Source organism: Mycteria americana, chromosome 27, assembly GCF_035582795.1.
Source record: "Mycteria americana isolate JAX WOST 10 ecotype Jacksonville Zoo and Gardens chromosome 27, USCA_MyAme_1.0, whole genome shotgun sequence".
Taxonomy (NCBI): domain Eukaryota; kingdom Metazoa; phylum Chordata; class Aves; order Ciconiiformes; family Ciconiidae; genus Mycteria; species Mycteria americana.
In genome coordinates this window covers 1618904-1639537 of record NC_134391.1, presented here as the reverse complement: position 1 = coordinate 1639537, position 20634 = coordinate 1618904, and the positions used below count along the sequence as shown (strand labels likewise).

Below are 20634 nucleotides of genomic sequence, written 5' to 3'. Positions count from 1 at the left end.
TTTGTGTTATGCTGACAGGCACAAAGTACATTGCTTTTTGGAAAGCAACAAATCACAAAAAAATTCTGTGTTGGAGGCTAAGTCTTGATTGGACATCCCTGAAATGGGAAATTATCCACTTGTAAAGTGCCAGCTTTGGTCTGTGGGAAAAGTGAAGGAGGAAAAAGGGTGAATTGTTCCCACAGGCTGGATCAATGGGCTGGGGCCAATTGTATGAGGCTCAACAAGGTTAAGTGCAAGGTCCTGCACCTGGGCCACAACAACCCCACGCAACACTACACGCTTAGGGAAGAGTGGCTGGAAAGCTGCCTGGCAGAAAAGGACCTGGGGGTGTTGGTTGACAGCCGCCTGAATATGAGCCACCAGTGTGCCCAGGTGGCCAAGAAGGCCAATGGCATCCTGGCTTGTATCAGACATAGTGTGGCCAGCAGGACTAGGGCAGTGATTGTGCCCCTGTACTCGGCACTGGTGAGGCCGCACCTCGAATGCTGTGTTCAGTTTTGGTCCCCTCACTACAAGAGAGACACTGAGGTGCTGGAGCGTGTCCAGAGAAGGGCAACGAAGCTGGTGAAGGGTCTAGAGCAGAAGTCTTATGAGGAGCGGCTGAGGGAACTGGGGTTGTTTAGTCTGGAGAAGCGGAGGCTGAGGGGAGACCTTATTGCTCTCTACAACTGCCTGAAAGGAGGTTGTAGCAAGGTGGGGGTCGGTCTCTTCTCCCAGGTAACAAGTGATAGGACGGAGGAAATGGCCTCAAGTTGCGCCAGGGGAGGTTTAGACTGGATATTAGGACATTTTACTTCACTGAAAGGGTTATCAAGCATTGGAACAGGCTGCCCAGGGAAGTGGTTGAGTCACCATCCCTGGAGGTATTTAAAGGACGTTTGGATGAGGTGTTTAGGGACATGGTGTAGTGGTGGTCTTGGTAGTGTTAGGTTTATGGTTGGACTTGATGATCTTAAAGGTCTTTTCCAACCTATGTGACTCCGTGATTCTATGGGGGGCAGTTCCCCCCGCCTAAGGAGGGACAGACAAACCTTCAGAGATAAGCTTGTATTGTGCAATGCCCAATACCCTTCCCAAGGTTCTTATGGCTGCCCTTGTTACTGGAGAGTGTTAGTGGAGGCAAATGTTTCTCTGCAGACCTGAGAAATGGTATGCTGTCATACCATTGGTATAAATATTGATCATATTAATTCATCACATAAGTATTCATCATGTTGGACCAACAGCTCCCTGCCATATGTGCTCATATATGGACCTCAGCAGAGGTCCACGAGCAATTTATGAGACAGCCAGATGTTCAGTTTTAGGGGAACTTTATTGATACTTTGTAATATTTGCTTTTCAGTGGGAATAATGTGTTGAGCTGGGTCTTCCATGAGTGCAGTTATAACCAAGTTTGGAGATCTTTCAAAGGATGAGAGAGAATGGTTTTGCCAAGCCCTGGATCCCATTATGGCACACTGATGGTTCTGCAACATCCCTGCCCGTCGCCTTCTCAGCTGAATCTTGCTGGCCCATCTTCCTATGGCAAGATGAGCATGGTCCAGTGGGGCCAGTCTGGCACTCACGGTGCTTCCGGCTCCTCCAGGTTCTTGTTAACTGCAGAGAAAGGGAGCAAGGTAAAGCAAAATCTGCTCCCAGGAATGGTCTGACACCAGAATTGCCTGCTAGAAGTGACAAGGACTCTGCTCCTGAAGAAGGTCTGCAGGTTGGGTTATACCCATGTATTTGGGCCTGTCAGGAACCCAACACTTGAGCTTTGGACAGGGTCCTGTGGGAGCCAGGACAGGACTGCATGAAGTGCAGACTCTGACCCTGATGCACAATGCACTGCTTGATCCAGAAGACTGCAGCACGTGGTCCTGACACCATGACCCTGCGCAGCACCCAGGTGAAATCTAAGCCCCTACAGCCCTGCTCTTCCATAATGAAACCAGCCAAAGACCCCCAGGGATTCCTCCCGTCACCCATGCAGGGCCTGTCCAAGATTCTCTCCCAAAAAATTTCCTCCCAAGGGCATAAGGAGTCAGGAACTCAGCTCCCAAGAGCTTCAGAGAGTCCAACTCAGACATTTATTGAGTATTGATGATGTACCGATACAGAGGCATCTCACCCCAGACACCATTCCAGCTGTCCTCCCCTTGCCTCCCATGGATGCTTGTCGTTATGTCCTGCCCTAGAAACTGCCCAGTTTCCCTCTTTCTGCCCTTTAGGAGCCTTGGCCTATGCAAAAATCCCTTGTCAGCATCTCCCTGGCAGGATCCATCCCATAGTCAGACTGTCACTGGTGTGTTTGCCTCTGCTCTGCTGATGCCCCTCTCCCACCAGCTGGTCCAACCACATCCATCCTAACCAGATGCTCTATATTCCTTACAGCTCCCTGCTGTATCCATTTCCCTGCCTCCACCAGCATTATCCTGAGCTGGGGGGAGCCTTCCTGCCCTGTGATTCCCCTTCTGAACCCTGCAGTCCAGCCTGCTGGCTCTGCTAGACGTGTTTGACACTGTCCTCGCATCACTTCAGATGCCACGGTGATGGGTAGTTACCTTCACAAACAACATCAGCGTCCTCTCCGTGATAGCAGTTGTGTTCACCCCATGGTCTGGCCTGACAGTCAAAGATGCTCTCTTCCGTCCCATTGCACTTGACATCGTCCAGCCAGATGACGTCTGGCCCTCGCCCATAGCGGGCACCTCCCAGAGCCGACAGTGGTGACCCGCAGCCCACCTGCTTGCACACCACCTCGGCGTCCTTCATGTCCCAGTCGTCGTCACACACACTGCCCCACCGGTTCTCGTGGAGCACCTCGACTCTCCCAGCACACTTGTTTGGGCCATTCACGAGCCGGACCGGCCCCTCATCAGGAATGTTCACCTCTGCACCCATGCCCAGAAAATAAATGTTAAGGGACCATCTTACATACTCCACCACCATGGAAAGCTTGCCTGCTCAGCAGAGGTTCAGGTGTCTCTGAGCACACCAGAGATATGGCAAGGGCTGGGCTTCTCTAGGGTGGGAAGAAGGACAGAAAAGCCAGGGAGAGGGGCTGTGGGAAAAGGGCAGGAGGAAGCTTTCCTGGTCTTCATGGATCTACCATGTGTCTGCTTCAAGGAGTCTGCTGATGCTAATCACCCTGCAGCACAGAGGTGGGATAAGGGACCAGAGCAGTCTCAGGTAGGAGAGGATTTAATGCTGCCCCTGGGTCAGCTACATCCACGTGTCCCCCCTGGGTCATTGGGCAAGCACTGCACCCAGTGATGGGATGTTAATCAGCTGTGTCCCTCTCTTGTTCCCACCAGCAGACATCCACAGAGCCCGCGTCCCACTGGGGCTCAGGACCAGCCCTGATTCAGGCAGGGGGCATATGCGTGGTGGGGTTTGCCCATCCTACTGCCCATCATCTGCAGGATGGGGGACAGAGAGGGGGTTACCTGAGCACTCCACGCTGGCATCTTCCACGTGGTTGCAGATGTTGTCTCCCCATGGCTTTGCCTCACATTCAGTGAGGGATGCTTCTGTCCCTGTGCAGTTCACGTCGCTCAGCCAGATCTGGCCCTTCCCTTCCCCATATTTTGACTCCGGAAGGGCTGATAGTGCCGTCCCACAGCCCAACTGCCGGCACACAACCTTCGCCTCCCGTAAATCCCACTGGTCGTCACAGACAGTCCCCCAGACATCCTTGTGAAGCACCTCGACTCTCCCAGAGCAGCGGTTGGGGCCACCCACCAGGCGGACTGAAGTGGAGACGGTGATCTCCGAGTCTGCAGACATACCCAGAGAGGGCATGCTCAGAATGTGCATTGGTGTGTGTGTCCCCTCTTCCCTGAGTATCCCTGCCCTTCCCTGCACAGCCTCTATAGCTGTGAGCTATAGAGCAGCCTCTCCTCTACAGCTTTGTCTACGTACAACATGCAACTGTCCAAGCAAGAAGCACAACAGCAGTCTTAACCTCAAGCCAGAGCTGAAGAAAAATGACCACAGAGCACCCCAGTGAGCAGAGACAAGAGAACCTCCCAGACTGAAGCCCTCTTCCATGGTATAAGGACCCCAGGCTACCAGCAGGACTATTAGGTTAGCACCAACTCAGCAGGAGAGTGTTCCATGGGAAGCCCTTGTTCCTGTCCAAGGTTGTGCCCACATTGACTGTGAGGACACCCTAACGCATGGCTGTCAAAAGCGGGAGAATGAAAGGATTACCTGAACAAACTGCACTGGCATCTTCCCCATGGTAACAATTGTGCTCCCCCCACGGCCTCGCTGGGCACTCAGAGAGAGCAGCTTCCGCCCCTGTGCAGTTCACATCATCCAGCCAGATGGTGTCAAATCCTCGTCCAAACTTGGCTCCAGTGGGGGCCAGCACCGCATCCCCACAGCCCAGTTGCTTGCACACAACTTGGGCATCATTTAGATCCCAGTCGTCATGGCACACACTGCCCCACTGTTCTTCATGAAGCACCTCAACCCTCCCAGCACATCGGTTCGGGCCTCCCACCAGCCGGATTGGCCCTGGCTCAGGTATTTCTGTTCCTGCCAAAAACAAATGAGGGAGAAGTTTTGGGACAAGTCTCTGTGCCCCTGATCACCTGGAGAAAGTAGAATCTCCCATGATGCACCAAAACTGTTTCTGCTTATCCCAAACGCCTGTCAAAGGCTCCCTTCCTAACTTCTGGCTTGAGAAGAAAAGTTGAAGGAAAATAATATCAGTATGGAGGCCGTCAGGGGAGGGAGGGAAATATCTGTGTCCTCTCCCAGCTCTGCAGGTTGTTCCAGATCCAGGAGTTATGATGCAACTTCTCTGGGTCAAGTGGGGTAGGAAGCTGGAGCTAAACAAAGTCATTCTGCAGCCCTGACCTCCTAGCTGGATGGGTCAGAAATTGCACCCTGTCTTATTTGAGGCAGAAGGGCCAATGTGGCATGAAGTAGAAAACACCTGGTGGTTACCTGAGCACTCCACGCTGGCATCTTCCACGTGGTTGCAGATGTTGTCTCCCCATGGCTTCGCCTTGCATTCAGCAAGGGATGCTTCTGTCCCTTTACAGTTCACATCGCTCAGCCAGATTTGACCTTTCCCTTCCCCGTATCTAGACTCCCGAGGGGCCGACACCGCCGTCCCACAGCCCAGCTGCCGGCACACAACCTTCGCTTCCCGTAAATCCCACTGGTCATCACAGATGGTCCCCCAGGTGTCATTGTGAAGCACCTCGACTCTCCCAGAGCACTGACTGGCACCATCCACCAGGCGGATCTCAAGTTTGGTTGTGTCTACGTCTTCTGGAAAGAACAGACACCTCAGGGTGAAGGCAGGGAATGAGAAACAGGGCTCTTCCTCCCCAGTGAGGCTCTCTTTACTGCCAAACCAGGAGGAAGAAAAGCCCAGGGTATTCTAGCATCCCAAATATTCCGTGGTTGGGAACTGGGTTTTGAGCTGGGAATGGCAGGTGTTTGTGGGACTGTAAGTCTGTTTTGAGATACAAATCACAGGGTTCATTTTCAGCTGTAAAGGGAGAGGTGTAGCCCCCTGAAAACCTACACCAGCATTCAGGTTCTGCATAAGTTTCCCCATAGTTAAGGCCAGTGTCTCCCAGCAAATGCTGCTACAAGGACTGGAAGCAGGGAGGAGAGAATTGAAACATTTCTACCCATTCTCCAAGGGAAGGGTTGGGTTTGGTCAGTTACTGGCAGTGATTGCTGGGTGCTGTTGTGGACCTACAGACAGTCAGCACTCGGGAGTGGAAAGGAGATACTCAGTCCTGTTCCTGCTGTTGAACCCACCAGGACACACAATCCCTCTCAAAACCTGGCTCCGGCTGCCAAACCTCTGATCACAACACTGTTTGCCACCCGAATATCAAGAACCAAATCTCTCCAGATACCATTTTCCCTTTGCACAGATATGGGGTGCTGTATTTGGAGAAATTCAGGGACTGAAAAGTGCCAGGGGCTGAAACACTGAAGCACCTCCACACTGGCTCACGAAGCCAAGGGGACACCAGGTGTTCCTCCACCTCATGGAGATCAGACCCCAGCATCGAAGATATCCTGACTTCTGGTTTAACTTTGCTAAAATGAGCAGCTGTTTTGTCAATGTTTTGAATCAGTAATTCTCCTTTCACCCAGCATCTCCAGCAGCTGCACCTGACAGAGCATACAGGAGGTAGAGTCAGGTCTTCTCCATCAGCTAATCAGGAGAATGTGGTTTACAGAGAGAAGATCACTGGCCACAGAAATAGATTTCAGACCAAGGTCTCTTGGCCCCAAGCACCATATTTAAATCTCCAGATCAGACATAGCATCATCCTGCATGACATTTTATGATAGCTGTGTGTGCTGACTCATGCTCTACTCTCTACTACAAATACTGACCTGCCAGTAGGACTCCTGCAAGGGAAGCTGAAATAGAAGAAATACAGAATGTTAGTCTGAGTCTCATGAGCTCTGCAGAGTGTGGAGATTCAGGAGAGCAAAACACCTGGCAAGAGACAAGACTCTGTGAGCTCTGTTAGAGCCTATCATTGGCCTCTGTCTCCCAAACCCAGCTGTCAATGGGCTTTGCCTATCCTAGTGCATGTCCACAGGACTTTCTTGATAAAGACATCGGATAAGGAGAGAAAACCTAAAAAAACCCCAGTCTACTGGAAAAAAAAATTTGTTTGGGCAGATAATGTGAAAATACCATAACAGAGCAGTTGGGATTCCTCTTGTTCAGATTCAGTCCCCTGAAAGTCAGTGTCCAGACAGATTAGATGATTAGATTAGATTAGATTAGATTAGATTAGATTAGATTAGATTAGGATTAGATTATCTAGGCTCCTGTGACAGCCAGTGAAAAGAGCTGAGTCATGGCTGATGCATACTTATCTCATCCTAGGGCTGGTGTCCAGAGCAGACAGTAGAATTGGGGCTGGAGGTGCTTGTCTCTTCCTAGAGACTCTGGATGTGACACCCAGCTCTTACCAACAGTCAGGCAAGAGGTACACCACTGAATGAAGCTGCTGAAAATGTGATGAGTTGCAACGAGCACAGTGTTTTTATTTTTTCCTTTCGGTTAGGGCCAGACCATGAAGAAGCATTGCCATCTCTGAACTTCAGGCAGACACCAGACAAAATTAACCCCAGGACTGCTGTCAGTCCTGCAGACATTAATGGCAGCAATGAAATGCCATGGGAACAGCTATTTGCCTGCTAATGGGGTTGTGCAAAGAAGCATCTTCAAGGTGGAATGCATCTGGAGACTTGTGCAAAGAGGCTATTCCCATTCAGAAGATTTCCCTGAGGATTAACTAGAGATTGAGGCAAACCCTGGGAGGGAAAGCCCGAGGAAAAACTTGCCAGGATCTGTTTTTCCTGGAAACTCAGGAGAAGGGGACTTTGTGCCTACTGTAGAAGGTCAACAGCAAAGACGAGCTCAATACAAACAGTATTTCTGCTCCTAAATGCAGCAGTCTGGCAAGATCCCAAGCATTGACCAACAGCTTTGGGCAAGGGCAGAACTGCTGACATCAGGACAAGCACTAGCGTTATTGCCCAGGTAAGTCTTTTTTCCATCTGCCCTTTTTTTTTTCCAGCTACTTTTAAGGTTTATGGGCTGAGATGCCTAATGGTTATTCCCTTTCTCTGTAAATTCCAGTTGCATTCAGATAACATATCATCTTGGAAGCCTGAAGTGCCTACCCCCGTACCGTAGCCACCAAGTACGCTTAGTGCCTCTGCCCGTTGCCAGCAGGTCTGGTGTCATCCCTGATGCACGGGAATGAAGGAAGATATAAGGAAGGAATTTTTTATGATGAAGATGGTGAAACACTGGAACAGGTTGCCCAGACAGGTGGTAGATGCCCCACCCCTGGAAACATTCAAGGTCAGGTTGGATGGGGCTCAGAGCAACCTGATCTAGTTGAAGATGTCCCTTCTCATTGCAGGGGGGTTGGACTAGATGACCTTTAAAGGTCCCTTCCAACCCAAACCATTCTATGAACCCACACAGACTACGAACCCATAGCAGAGAAACAGGAGCAGGGAACCCCACCTTGACCTTGTGTGCTGCTGTCTTTGCTCATGAGGGCTGGGATTCAGTTCCCAAATGAAACACTTCTCAAGGTATCTAGGTATTGGTGTCAAGGTGGGGCAGCATCCAGCTGCCCACCTGTGGCTGCCTAGTGACATCTGAGGGGATCAGAGTGTCCACACTCAGCTATCAGATATGGATCAAATACCACCGATTGCATTTCGGTTCCTCACAATGTCCCATTTGCTTTGTGCTATGGGCTGTAGAAGAAGCAATAACGGAAGAGGAGAACCATCGGCAAAGAGATGCCAAGCCAAAAGCAAAGAGAAAAAAAATCCCACCTCACTTACCCCAGAGACATGCCAGGAGGACAAGCCTCATGTTGGTAGCAAAGATACTGTGTGCTCGTTGTCTCCACAGGAGAGCAGGGCAGGGAGGAGGCAGGACATGCACCCAAGCGACTGGCTATTTGAGAAGTCCCCCTTGTCACGGCTCCTCCCCTCCACCCCAAAAACCTCCCTCTGTGCCCCGTGGCAGGTGCTCAGCAAGTACAAAAAGCCAAGCCTCTGCCAGGAAGTGACTCTTATGAGCATCACGTAGGCTGTGGGATTGTGAAACTGGGCTGTTTCGGGAATCTGCTGAGGAAACAAGTCCTCTCAGGACAGCTGGTTCTGGACCATCAGTGGCAGGGATGGGGAGAGACAGGATTTTGCAAGTTGCCTTCCAGGGCTGGCTTCAGGGAGCTGCAGGAATAGGGACCGAGTGCCCAGGCTTAGCTGGGAAAAATGGGTATGATTCCGTGCTGCTAACGCAGCACGAGAAGATGTAAGAAAACTTTTCCCACTGCTGAAAGCAGCGTCTTCCAAAAGTGGAAATTTTTTCCAGTTTTTCTCCCGTGTTTGTCCCAAGAGATGGGAAGTATTCATGAAATTTGGTTGCAAGGTTTGTGTGTGTTCACAATCCAGTTAATTTTTCAGTTGGTGTGAGACCTCCTCCCAGTCTTGACAAAGCCAGACATGCAAGTGGCAGGATGCTCTGTCCCTGGACAGCAGAGCCAGGCTCCCAGGTCCCCTACACGTTTGAACCACCCAGATAGTCACATGGCCAAGCAGGGAAATGATGCTGCAGGGATGTGCTGCTGCTGCTGTCATGGGTGGGATCCACCTCGTGCCAACTTCTCTATCTGGAAAATGCATTCAGATACCTTGTATGCTCAGCAGAGATCATCAAGCACTCCCAAGAGGTGCTTGCAGTCAGGTGTCAGACTCAGACACCCGTACTGGAGCTGTGTAAGGGGGAAGATGCCCCAGGGCTGGCTGAGGAGGTGGATAACCTGAAGGGAAGGCAATGTGATGCTAGAATTGCACCGCACCCTCCACCACTCAGCAAAATCCTCAACCCTCCTCTTTGCATTTGCACTAGCTATCTGGGCAAGATTGGCCCACAGGACCATTGCTCAGCATCGTCTCTAGGAATAGAGGTGGGTGCAAAATAGCTCAGCTGAACACAGAGAAAATATGCTTTACTGCTGAAGACACACAGGACTATCATCCCAGGGAGTGTGCACTGGACAGACGAGAGTTTGTGCAGCTCTGAGGTACTCCTCTGCTTAGACTGTACAACCCAGGGACTACTTGCAACATGTCCTTTGTCTTCCCCATGCCAAGGAAGAGTGTGAAGATACCCTCTGGAGATGACAGACAAGGAGAGAACATCCCTGGCAGAAAGGGAGGGTAGGAGTGAGTGACAACTCACAGGGAAGGTGGATGAGGGTAGGGGTAGCAAGTCTTTTCTTTGCAACAGCCAGTCCAGCAGATGAAAGGTGAAGCTGATAGGCCAGAAAAGCAAGCCTGAATAAATATAAATCTCAGGCTAACGAGGACCATGGCCTTCTCAAAGACATGCATCAGTCCAAGTTTAAGTCAGTTCCATATTAAATTCATTATCAAAGCTGTGCGTGGTGGAGGAGAGCATTGCATCCAACTGAGAGCAGATGAATCATAGAACCACAGAATAGTTTTGCTTGGAAGGGACCTTTAAAGGTCATCTAGTCCAACCCCACTGCAATGAGCAGGGACATCTTCAACTAGATCAGGTTGCTCTGAGCCCCATCCAACCTGACCTGGAACGTTTCCAGGGATGGGGCATCTACCACCTCTTTGGGCAACCTGTTCCAGTGTTTCACCACCCTCATCATAAAAAAGTTCTTCCTTATATCTAGTCTGAATCTACCCTATTTTAGTTCAAAACCATTACCTCTTGTCCTATCACAACAGGCCCTACTAAAAAGCTTGACCCCATCTTTCTTGTAAGCTCCCTTTAAGTATTGAAAGAATGCAATAAGGTGTCCCCGGAGCCTTCTCTTCTCCAGGCTGAACAACCATAACTCTCTCAGCCCTTCCTCATAGGAGAGAATACAGATGAGCTCTTTTAGCATTTGAAGACTGTTCTCATCTGTTTGCTTAGTTTTCAGTTTTGCTCACCGCGGACATTTTCAATCTCTCCATCTCTGTCCTGTTTTCTATACTTACTTAGCTGTTACTGCCTCCCTTCTGGCCAGTTGCCAGCAGGCCAACAGTTGGCCAACACCCTTCTTGAAAGCTGATGCACACACCCAGCCACTGATGTGCAGCAGACACCCCAGCGCTCCTGGGAACAGACAACGGTCACACAGACATCTCGTACATGGGAGGACCTTCTGTTCCAGAAGTCTCAGGTGAGGTTTGCTTTTTTCGCAATACCCATAGGTTGTTGAGCCACAGGCCATTGTGCTTTGATACTGATCCTTAGGTTCCTCCCATTTGTGGGGAGTCTGGCCAGTAATTCCTGGTTTGTATTTGTACAGTCGATTACTCACTTGACAGTTAATCCCAACAAACCTGTATTCATTGATAACGCTTTGCATGTTATCTTCTAGGTGGCTACAAATAGAAGTATTGGCTTTGTGCTCAATATTTTTCTAGGAATTGAATTTCGACTGAATCTTCTAAAATTCACCAGAGTTCTTTCCCTCCCCCCTCCCTTCATCCCTCCCTCATTCCCTCTTCCTTCCTCTTTTCCTTCCTTCCCTCCTTTATTCTTCTCATCCTCTCTTTCTTTCTCTCTCTTTTCTTCATTGATTTATTCATTTGTTCATTTCTCTTAAGATCCAAGTGGATCAAAGTGTAACTTTGACCACGCAGAGAGGCTTGGAGCAACTGACTGTGCATGAGGGTCCTTGCATGGAGTGGTGTCCCTTATACTATATGACAATTCTTGACATCCACTGTGGCTTTCCTGAAATGCTCTGGAGTTTCCCAGCACCCTTTACTTGGAGTAACCAAAAATTCAAAAATAAATTCCTCTTTTCTCTCTGCTGACCTGTTGAAAACACAGATCTGCCCAGCCCTGATACCTCTCCTCGGGACACTGTGAAGATAACCTGAATTTCCTGATTTTCCTTCAGCCATACACTGGTCCTGTGCATGCACACCAGGGAAGGCAGTGACTTCGGCTGCTTTAGCACCATAGCTGTCAGTCAATTCTCAGCACAGAACAGCAAAGACATGCTATTTATTTAACCAGGCACTCAATCTCTTCCAAGGGAAGCAGTGTCCATGCTGTCTTTTAATAACATCATCACTTTCTCAGACATGCCAGGATCAAGCTTTAATATCATTGGCATTTTTAGGGTAAAACCTCAACCATTTGCTGAGTTTCACCATCAGACCTGCTGTGTTCATCAAGCTTTAGTATCACTGGCATTCTTAGGGTGAAAAAACCATTTAACCTTTCATCATCAGACCTGCTGCACTGAACGTGGCTCTGTGGACCACTCCATGCAGCCAAGGCACGAACCAGCTCACATTCACACTACTGAGGGTTAGCACCACACAAAGTGGACTAGCTATGCTCATTTGCTATGCTCATTCTTCACGATGTTTGGTTTGGGTGGGTTCTTTGTCCCATGCCTGAGGATATATTTACATTGTTTTTCAGCTCAAAATGTTTGAGGTAGTAGGAATTTCTTTTTTTAAAGCCTGCTAGAGAGTGTTTTTTCATAGGATGAAGATGAGATGTGTTGGATACACTGGGGAGTGGCAGGGAAGTGTGTGCATGGGGAGGGCAGAGCTGGCTACAATAGAGCCAGAGCTGAGAGAGGCAAAAGCAGCCTGACACATCTCTACATGGCTTGTCTGGAATGGGCTCTGGTGTGAACTGTCCCTTAGCTGGGCTCTAGCTTTCCATGGGGAAAATACATGGTCTGGTCTAGAAGAGAGGGTGGGATAGGATTAGCACACATATCGTGTAAACACAGAGGGAACAGGCGAGAAACTAGTTAACGAAGAGATATCTTGGCTGGGACCTGATGTCTGTGCCCTGTGGCAAGGTAAAATTTACAACTGCAGCTGGTTGATCTGAGGGGAGAAGGTGTAAGCGTGTAGAGATAGGAAGGATGCTCTTCACGTATCTGAGGAGATGCATCCAAAGAGAACTGAAGCATGCTGCTTGCATCTCCCTCTGAAGGCCAAGTTCCCTGAGAGAGAGAGAGAGTGTATGTGTAGTGTTCTTAAGACTCCTGATCACTGAGTGATGCTGGAGTCACCACATAGTATCTAAAACACGTTCCCTGAGCACAGTGGTTACTTTCTATGGCTTAAGGAGGGCTCTGCATTTAAGAGCAAGTTAGGAGGAGAAAGAGTAATCACGAACTGAACACTTTTTTGCCAGAACAGCTGTACTTGCTGTATTTTCTTTGGGCTCTGCTCCTGCTGAAAAGGAGTTTGAGTAACTCTGGACGTACAAGGCCCATTGTTTCCCAAAGCCAGCAAAGCCCTTTAGTGGTCTCGTCTTTGATGGAAAGCCTTTGCACACACCATAACATGTCCTACTGGCCTCCATCTGATACCCTGATGTCTCTAAAGGCAAGATGAATGGGGTAAAAAAAAAACTTGCTATTTTCACATTGTGGTGAGATGCTACCTAGTGCAGAAAGATCGCTCAGGTGTCTCTGACAGACAAACTCAAAAGTACCCATAGTGAGCTAGTTCTTCCTCTGTCATGATCTAAGCACCTTTTTTCAACTTCTTTTAAGTTTGCCACCCAGTAGGAGAATGTGGCTCAAATAGTCCAAAGAACAAAATATCTTGAATGTTGTACTGCAGTCTTGGGTCTGCATTTTCTTTTAATAGCTGGGAGGACTCTTCAGTGTGTGTGTGTGTGTGTGTGTGTGGTGTTCTTAAGACTCCAGATCACTGAGTGATGCTGGAGTCACCACGTAGTATCTAAGACATCTTCATCAAGTTACAAATATGGCACAAGAATAAACAGAGACTAGCAATTTTCTATAGTGGATGACTGTCTATATTTAGACAAATGAGCCCTTTCCTGGGTGTCTGTCGTGTTGGTGCCTACATCTGATTAGTAGACATTTGGGGTTCCTTTTATAATTACTGATGATTTAATTGATACACATAGTTCAAACTAGCATTTTGGCCCCTGCAAGACATTGAACATGGCCCAGCCCTTTGTCAAAAAGTCCTGTGTCGGTCCTTGGGGACCCGACAGCTCTCCATGTCCATTCCCACATCCCACTCTCCTTTAACCTTGGCTTTTTCCCCTCCCCATACTTTGGGTTGAGGGGGGCTGTTGCACCAAGGCTCCACGGTATATGTTCTTACAAAGCCTTGCTGAGGCATTGACCCAAACCTCAAATTTTAGCAGGATGGGAGGCGGAGAGAAAATGTCGTGCTGAGTATAGAATGAGCCACATACAGCTTGAAGGCAAACACTTCAATAAGGCACTCGGACATCTGGAGCATAACACATGAATGGGGTCATTTGACTGTACTTTATATAAGAGGAAACAATTTTGACTGTGGTTTTGGGGAGTACCTTCCAATGCCATGTCACACACTCTTTCTCATTATTTCTCAACTCCTGACCTGGTGGTCATTGGGCAGAATGTGTTGGGCATGAGTGGGCATGCAATAAAGGTAGCCCAGCCTTCACTGCCAACAGGGCTAGAAGGCTTTCTCTAACTCAGGGCATCTTCTGGCTAGGACGTTGCTCAAGACCTCAACATGGACATGCCAATGATGGCACTTCTCACTGTCCCTGGGACAACTTTCCCTCTCTAGACAGTGTCTTGCTAAGCCTGGAGCCATCTCTTGGTGTCTCTGGCTGCCTCCGTCAGGAAGTAAGGCTGTCATTAATTACAAGAAGTACTTTGGCAGCTGAAGGAGCTGGTCTTCCCTGACGGCTCTGTGGAGGCTCGGGGGTACACAAACCACAGAGCCATCCCTTGGCCAAGGTCCACAAAGGTCCTTCTCCTTCTTTGATTCCCCAAAGCCACTCTGTGGGAACAATCATCTAAATCTTGTAGAAGTCTGATTATCTGGGATGCTTTTGGCTGTGGTTCCCAGGGAGATCCCATCCTGCACTACACCTCTTTCAGCAAAAGGACAAGGCTGTGCTTCTAAATCCCACCACGTCTTGCACAACTGGGCTTGCTTCATTGAAACCCATCACCTGGTTTAGGCTCTATCAGGCTGGATAAAGAGAGGTGCAATGGCATGCTGTCTCGTCTGTACACCCTTTCTTGAACTCTTGTACAGCACCCCAGCTCTAGAGCTGACCATGCACGTCTGTCTTGGACATGCCCTATGTATTTGAAGAGTTCCCATTCTTGGTTTGGAAAGTGGAGGGGATATTTTGCCATCCTGCTCTTCAACCCATCCTGTGCAAGGGACGGACTGGGCTTCCAGGTCCCCGGGGTCTGGCAGCCAGCAAGCCTTGCTTTTGCTCAGATTTTATTATTAATATTATCTATTTCACCATTTGTGCTAGCACTGGCAGCACACCTGAAAAACCTCTGCGTTCAAGCAGGCCTCCCTGTTTTCCCTGCTGTTCTCCTGTTTGATGAGCAGCCCCAAGAGAACATTTTGGCTGGTTGCAGCTCCCAAACAAGGTGCCCTGGTCAGTGGATGTGATGGGCAGGATGTTTCATCTGTGTGCTCTCAGGCGTGTGCTACTCTCCTCTGCCTGCAGAAGACGAATGTGTTGGAGGGCAGGGAGGTGGGTCCTACCCTGGGAGAACCTAGACCCTGCCTCAGGGGAAAAAGAGTCGAGGGATGGGACAGGGAGGAGAGGCACAACCCAGGAGAAAAAGCCCTCCCAAGGAGGAAGGGTACAAAAGTGCAGCAGAAAGTGCTGGAGTGTGTCCAAAGAGCAGCAAAGCTGGTGAAGGGTCTAGAGAACAAGTCCTATGAGGAACAGCTGAGGGAAGTGGGGTTGTTCAGTCTGAAGAAAAGGAGGCTGAAGGGAGACCTTCTTGCTCTCTACAACTACCTGAAAGGAGGTTGTAGTGAGGTGGGGATCGGTCTCTTTTCCCAAGTAACAAGTGATAGGACAAGAGGCCTCAAGTTGTGCCAGGGGAGGTTTAGACTGGATATTAGGAAAAATTTCTTCACGGAAAGGGTTGTCCAGCATTGGAACAGGCTGTCCAGGGAAGTGGTTAAGTCACCATCCCTGGAGGTATTTAAAAGACATGTAAATGTGGTGCTTAGGGACATGGTTTAGTGGTGGACTTGGCAGTGTCAGGTTTATGGTTGAACATGATGATCTTAAAGGTCTTTTCCAAACTAAATGATTCTATGATTCTATGAAATTAATTGCTTGCACACTGAGGTTCAGTACCATTTGCAGCCCTGGGTACAACCCCCTCTGTCCAACAGCAGCCAATTACCCCAGTTGTTGGTGGCTGGTTTATACCCAGTTCTTAGCTGGCTTCAGATAGGGACAAATCCTAATGCCTGTCCCAAGGAAAGGTCATGTTCAGGCCCTGCATCCTGTCCTGGTAGATCCTGTCGAAGGTCTCGCTCTGCGCCACTGTGAAGTGGTTCTCCCAGTCCCCGCAGATGCCTGAGGAAGAAGCATTTTGGGCTCAGAGCCCACCCCAGCATGCAGCCCTCCTCTCTGCTCTGTAGGTACAAGGGGAGAGGCTCAGCTCTTGGGTCCAGCCACCATCCCAAGGGGGTTGTCCAAAATGAGAGACCATCCCCATCCCTGGAAACATTCAAGGTCAGGCTGGAGGGGGCTCTGAGCAACCTGATCTAGTTGAAGATGTTCCTGCTCATTGCAGGAGGGTTGGACTAGATGACCTTTAAAGGTCCCTTCCAACCCAAACTATTCCATGATTCTAGCCTATGATTCTATGATTCTATGCACCCCATTCTTCAGACCCAAATGCACTGTGATGTGGCTCTCCAAGACACCCCTCGCTCTGGCTGTCCTCATGGGGGAGGATACCTAATGGTGGGGGGGGCAGGTCTCCCTGAGGTGTTGTGATGGGGTCCCTCTCGCTCACCCTTCCTCAGGAACTGGCCCTTCGTCTGGTCCATGATGTCTGCAGGGAGCAGGATGGAGCTGCACATTGGGTTCCCCCGCATGGCTGTGAAGGAGGCATTTTGCACCACCAAGGAGATGGCATCGTCATCCAAATCCTGCCCCAGGAACCGGCAGAGACGTCTCACACTGCTGTGCAGGTCCTGGAGGGACAGATGGAGCCTGTTGCCACCAAGCGGCGTGTGACACACCAGCATGTTTGGAGCTGGAGGGTCTGCCTAGGTGTCTACCTGCTTCAGCTCTTCATAGGTGATGAAGAAGAAATTCTCCATGTCCTTCATCTCCATCCAGCCTCGGACATGTTCGAACCAGGAGCCATGGGGCACTGATGGGAGGCAAAAGGCAGTAGGGCAGGGCAGGGCAGGGGATGTGTAAGGCTGAGGAGGATTCACACAAGGTTGGGAGCAGAGCAGCCATGATGCAGGTCAGAGCAACGGTGTCCAAGGAGCAGGTGGGACTGGGACGTTCAACTGCAATTGCAGCTGAGCAATGGGCTCTCTCCAGCCGCCTCCACGATGGGAAGAGGTTGAGGCTAGAGGTGTGCAAGGCTCATGGGTAAGGTCCTGCCAGGGCTTTACAGGGTTTCTTGGCCAAGACGATATCTTGGCTTCTTGGCCAAGAAGATATCCGAACTCTGCAGGAGAAGGCAGGGAAATCTACTTTCCAACTGCTTCGAAGCACAAGAGGGCTTTGTGGGCCTGCGTGTCTCTCCAGGATTGCTTTGCTTTCCTCCTGAGCCATTCACTTCTCTCCTGTGGGAAGCTTGCCCTCGCAGCCATCATCAGTGGACAATAGCAAAAGACCCTTGAGCCAGAAGCAATGGGAGACACCACCCACCCACCCACCCCTGTGCCTGAGTAAGCCCCAAACCACACTCACAGTCTCCATTCAGAAAGTCCCTCAGGAACTGCTCGAAGGACGTGGGATCCTCATAGCTGTTGCACATCTTGGAGAAGTAGTAGTAGGAGACGACAACATCTCGAGGATCCCGTAGGGTGTAAATAACCTGGGGTAGAGTGTGTACAGGAGTGATACACTCCTGGTAGAGGAAGGGGAGCTGCAGGCCCTGGCACTGGGGTAGATCTGAAAATGGAGAGGTCTGCCACACAAGGACCAACTCTGTGCTAGACTCCATCATGTAGACCTTGGGCAGGGGTCTCCATGAACACACAAGTCCCCTAGAGCCATTGGAGACTTCCCAAAATATCCAAGAGGGGAAGGATGTGAGATAAGGATCTGCATATTTCCATCTGGAGGGCATGGAGGACACCCGCCACTCTCCTAGGCCAACACCAAGGTCCTCACGCAATGCCCCTCACTCCAAGGTTCCCCAGATCCTGGTCGATGGTCTTCCCAGCCCCCCTGTCCCCCTCGAATCTCTGCATGGGTGCCCGTCCCACCTTGGCACTGGAATGGGAGAAGGACTTGGGGAAGATGTGCCTGGGGAGGTGGCAGGTCAGTAGGCGAGGCGGAGGGTAGCTGAGGGCTGACTCCAGACCCAGACGGGTTGAGAACCAGGGCATGCGGTCAGAATTGAGGACGGTTCGGTTCCAGCTGGGGCAGCCGTGGCTGCGAATGAGGCTCAGGATCTCGGTCATCCACACGGTGCCTGCCAGGGAAAGTAGAGATGCAGGGCAGGGGACCTTGCCCGAGGGGTCAGGATGGGAGGACCTCACCGTACCACAGCTCCTTGGTCAGCGGCACCCTCAACACTGAGTCTGCGCCCTGCCAAGAGATGGTGTTGCCCTGCCGATGCACAGCCACTGCAGTAAACTCCCCCCCAAACACTCCTGTTGCCCACCACAAGGAAAGATTCACTCTCTAAACAATACCTGGAGATGTTTCCAAAGCCCTCACTGCTCTCCTGCCCCTCTCCACCCTTGGCCAGCCCTGCTGTCCACCCCTCATACCAGACTTGGGGTAGGTGACGTTGAAGATGTCATCGTCCCGCACCAGGAACTCATTGTGGGCGAAACTCAAGCTGTGCTCAGAGTTGTAGGCAGGAGGGAACTTAACGCCTTCGTACGTCACATAGTGGACCGGCATCGCGCCTGGTGGGGATGGGGATGAAGTGCTGCAGCTCGGCGTCACTATGAAGGGGAGGGAGAGAGACGGGGTAAGGGTGCTGACTCCAAGCCAAGAAACCTCTTCCCCCAATAGCGCATCCCCAACAGGAGCCCAGATACTCTCCAGTCCTTCCTCATGGGGACCCTACCTCAACAGTAGGTTGTGTGGATGGGGGACTGCTGGCTCACAGGGCATTTAAGGAGCTCTAAGACTAAATTCCTGCTGACGGACCAACTTCCCATCTCCCACCCCTTGCTGCTCCACATGTTTACCTGCCCTCACAGCTTGGAGGGGTGTCAAGCAGCCATTGATGCAGGATCTCTGGCCAGCCAGGGGGAGAGGAGGTAGAACTTCCCTGTCTGGTACCCAAAACCCAGCTTTGCTCTGCTCCAGGAGCTACAGGTCCTCGGAGGTGCCAGGAGCTGGAGGGAGAATAAAAAAGAGGAGGGAAAAGTTTCCTGCCCTTTTGCCACCATTCTGGAGCAATGATTAACAAGATCCAAAGTCCAGCGGGCACCCCTTTCCTGAGGACAGGGTGGGTGGGCTGGGATGCGGGGAGCACACCAGTGTCGGTACTTTTGGGAGCACAGTGCAGTGGGAAGCTGGTGTCCTGTGTCCTCTGCCCTGAGCTCCAACCCCACTGCAAGAACCCCACTTTTTTCCCATGCCCCTTTGAATTCCCACCTAACCCTCTCCCTTTTCCTCCAAATACGCTATTAAACAATTTCCCTGAGCTGAAGATCCTTTCCCAATAAATTTCGCAGTAAGTCCCAGTAAATTTAACAAATCTATTAAAAAATGGATTATTAAAATGGCTCATTTAAAAAAAAAAGTCTTTCCAGGAAAGGCAGAGAAGCTGCTACAGCAATAAGGGATGGGCCAGATCTTCTTTTTCATTAAAAACCTTCATGACTGCACTACAGGGAGAGGAACAGAAGTTCTCCCTCCATTGAGGCACTATATGGTCTGCTGTAGATCCAAGGACAGGGATGTTTAATGCCATTAACTAGAAGCAACCAATGCTGCTTGTAAATAGGGCAGCCATGCAGTCATCTGTAAAATTAAAAGTATTTTCTAAATGTTCCCCTAGGAATGCAGCAAGTATTCTGCTTTCTTGCAAAAGGATTGCTATTTTGAAAATTTTATGGAACACGATATGCTGATAAAAGTAGACTGAAAAATAAGTTCCTGGGCTGTGTGCAGAGTGTTTGAGACAGTTGGTTTTTTAAGACAACCAACTAAACCAGCAATTTCCCTTTGGATCCTGCTTTGTTTTCCAAGCAAACAGGAGAGAAAATGGGATTAAGAAATGTTTAAACACTTCAAAGAGGAATGTTAACCCACCCCCGTAGTCGGTTAACAGTGGAAGTGGGAAATTAAATTAACCCATCACCTTCCTTGCTTTGAGTTAAGAAATAAGTTAAGCAAAACTAAAAACTACAGGGAAAACCTCAAAGTATTACCAAATTTTTTTTTTTTCTTTGCAATCTGAGCGGGTATCTACACTTTTCAGAACAGACCTAAAAGAAATCTACCTGGTGTTTTACAATCAACAGTTAATAAATAACTGCAGGCTTGCCTACCTCCAAAAAGTAAGTATACTAGCCTAAATAATTACTAAAAATTAGATAACAAATATGTTTGTAAACACCTTGCTGTGGATGAATTGTTAGTTAAAAAATGGCATCATCTGTATTTTAGAAATACGTATATCATCATATTAAAAGGCATTAAAACATTATAAGCAGTGTTTGGTTAGTTAAGATATAGAGAAAACCAAAAATGAATATATTAAGTTTTAGATATTTTTAAGTTTTCTTATTAAAAAAACCCATCCATGCTACTGGGGGAAAAAAAAGAAAAAAAAAGGAAAGAAAGTATTTTAAACTGCAGCCAGGGCATTTAAGTTAAACTTTAACGAAAAGCCTGTAATTATAAAGATTGTCAAGTATTAAAAATATTAACATGCAACAATTCCAAATCAAACTCGTCATGTCAGAATTAATAGCAGTTAAATAATATTTAAAAGCTAAGAATGAATGAATGCATGCTAGCCTTTTAAAACATAGTGATGAGGTATGAATATAATAAATTAATTTCTTCAGCACTAAGGTTTTAGAAAGAAATCCCAAACTTACCCAAACTGGAATCCACAGCAATTTAGAATGAATTAAAAT

The 20634-nt window shown here is 49.2% G+C and overlaps 3 protein-coding genes across 3 annotated transcripts in view; 1 reads left to right on the top strand and 2 right to left on the bottom strand.

Moving 5' to 3' along the window:
* The window catches only part of LOC142421184 (uncharacterized), a 118188-nt gene that overhangs the window by 16720 nt on the left and 80834 nt on the right, over positions 1 to 20634 (top strand). The window lies entirely within an intron of this gene.
* LOC142421176 (scavenger receptor cysteine-rich domain-containing group B protein-like) lies at positions 1411 to 8386 on the bottom strand. Its single transcript, XM_075525716.1, has 8 exons — positions 8356 to 8386; positions 6367 to 6393; positions 4945 to 5274; positions 4201 to 4530; positions 3435 to 3764; positions 2550 to 2879; positions 1572 to 1602; positions 1411 to 1525 (listed from the first exon to the last, which is right to left on the bottom strand). Exons 1-8 carry the CDS (start codon positions 8384 to 8386, stop codon positions 1411 to 1413), a joined length of 1524 nt encoding a protein of 507 aa, XP_075381831.1.
* On the bottom strand, positions 15768 to 18436 carry LOC142421196 (sulfotransferase 2B1-like). The gene is made up of 6 exons (XM_075525735.1): positions 18301 to 18436; positions 17791 to 17999; positions 17270 to 17396; positions 16621 to 16715; positions 16353 to 16533; positions 15768 to 15907 (listed from the first exon to the last, which is right to left on the bottom strand). Exons 1-6 carry the CDS (start codon positions 18434 to 18436, stop codon positions 15792 to 15794), a joined length of 864 nt encoding a protein of 287 aa, XP_075381850.1. The 3' UTR covers positions 15768 to 15791.

What these genes read in the sequence shown, in the direction of transcription:
- LOC142421196 (XM_075525735.1), bottom strand. Translation starts at nt 18,436, where the DNA reads ATGCCGGTCCACTATGTGACGTACGAAGGCGTTAAGTTCCCTCCTGCC. An exon ending in CGTCACCTACCCCAAGTCTG is followed by an intron (nt 18,000 to 18,300) that starts GTATGAGGGGTG and finishes TTTCCCTGGCAG; the next exon opens with GCACCGTGTGGATGACCGAG. An exon ending in GGGCCAGTTCCTGAGGAAGG is followed by an intron (nt 15,908 to 16,352) that starts GTGAGCGAGAGG and finishes CTTCTTCCTCAG; the next exon opens with GCATCTGCGGGGACTGGGAG.
- LOC142421176 (XM_075525716.1), bottom strand. Translation starts at nt 8,386, where the DNA reads ATGAGGCTTGTCCTCCTGGCATGTCTCTGGG. An exon ending in TGCCAGTGCAGTTTGTTCAG is followed by an intron (nt 3,765 to 4,200) that starts GTAATCCTTTCA and finishes GTATGTCTGCAG; the next exon opens with ACTCGGAGATCACCGTCTCC. An exon ending in TGCCAGCGTGGAGTGCTCAG is followed by an intron (nt 2,880 to 3,434) that starts GTAACCCCCTCT and finishes GCATGGGTGCAG; the next exon opens with AGGTGAACATTCCTGATGAG.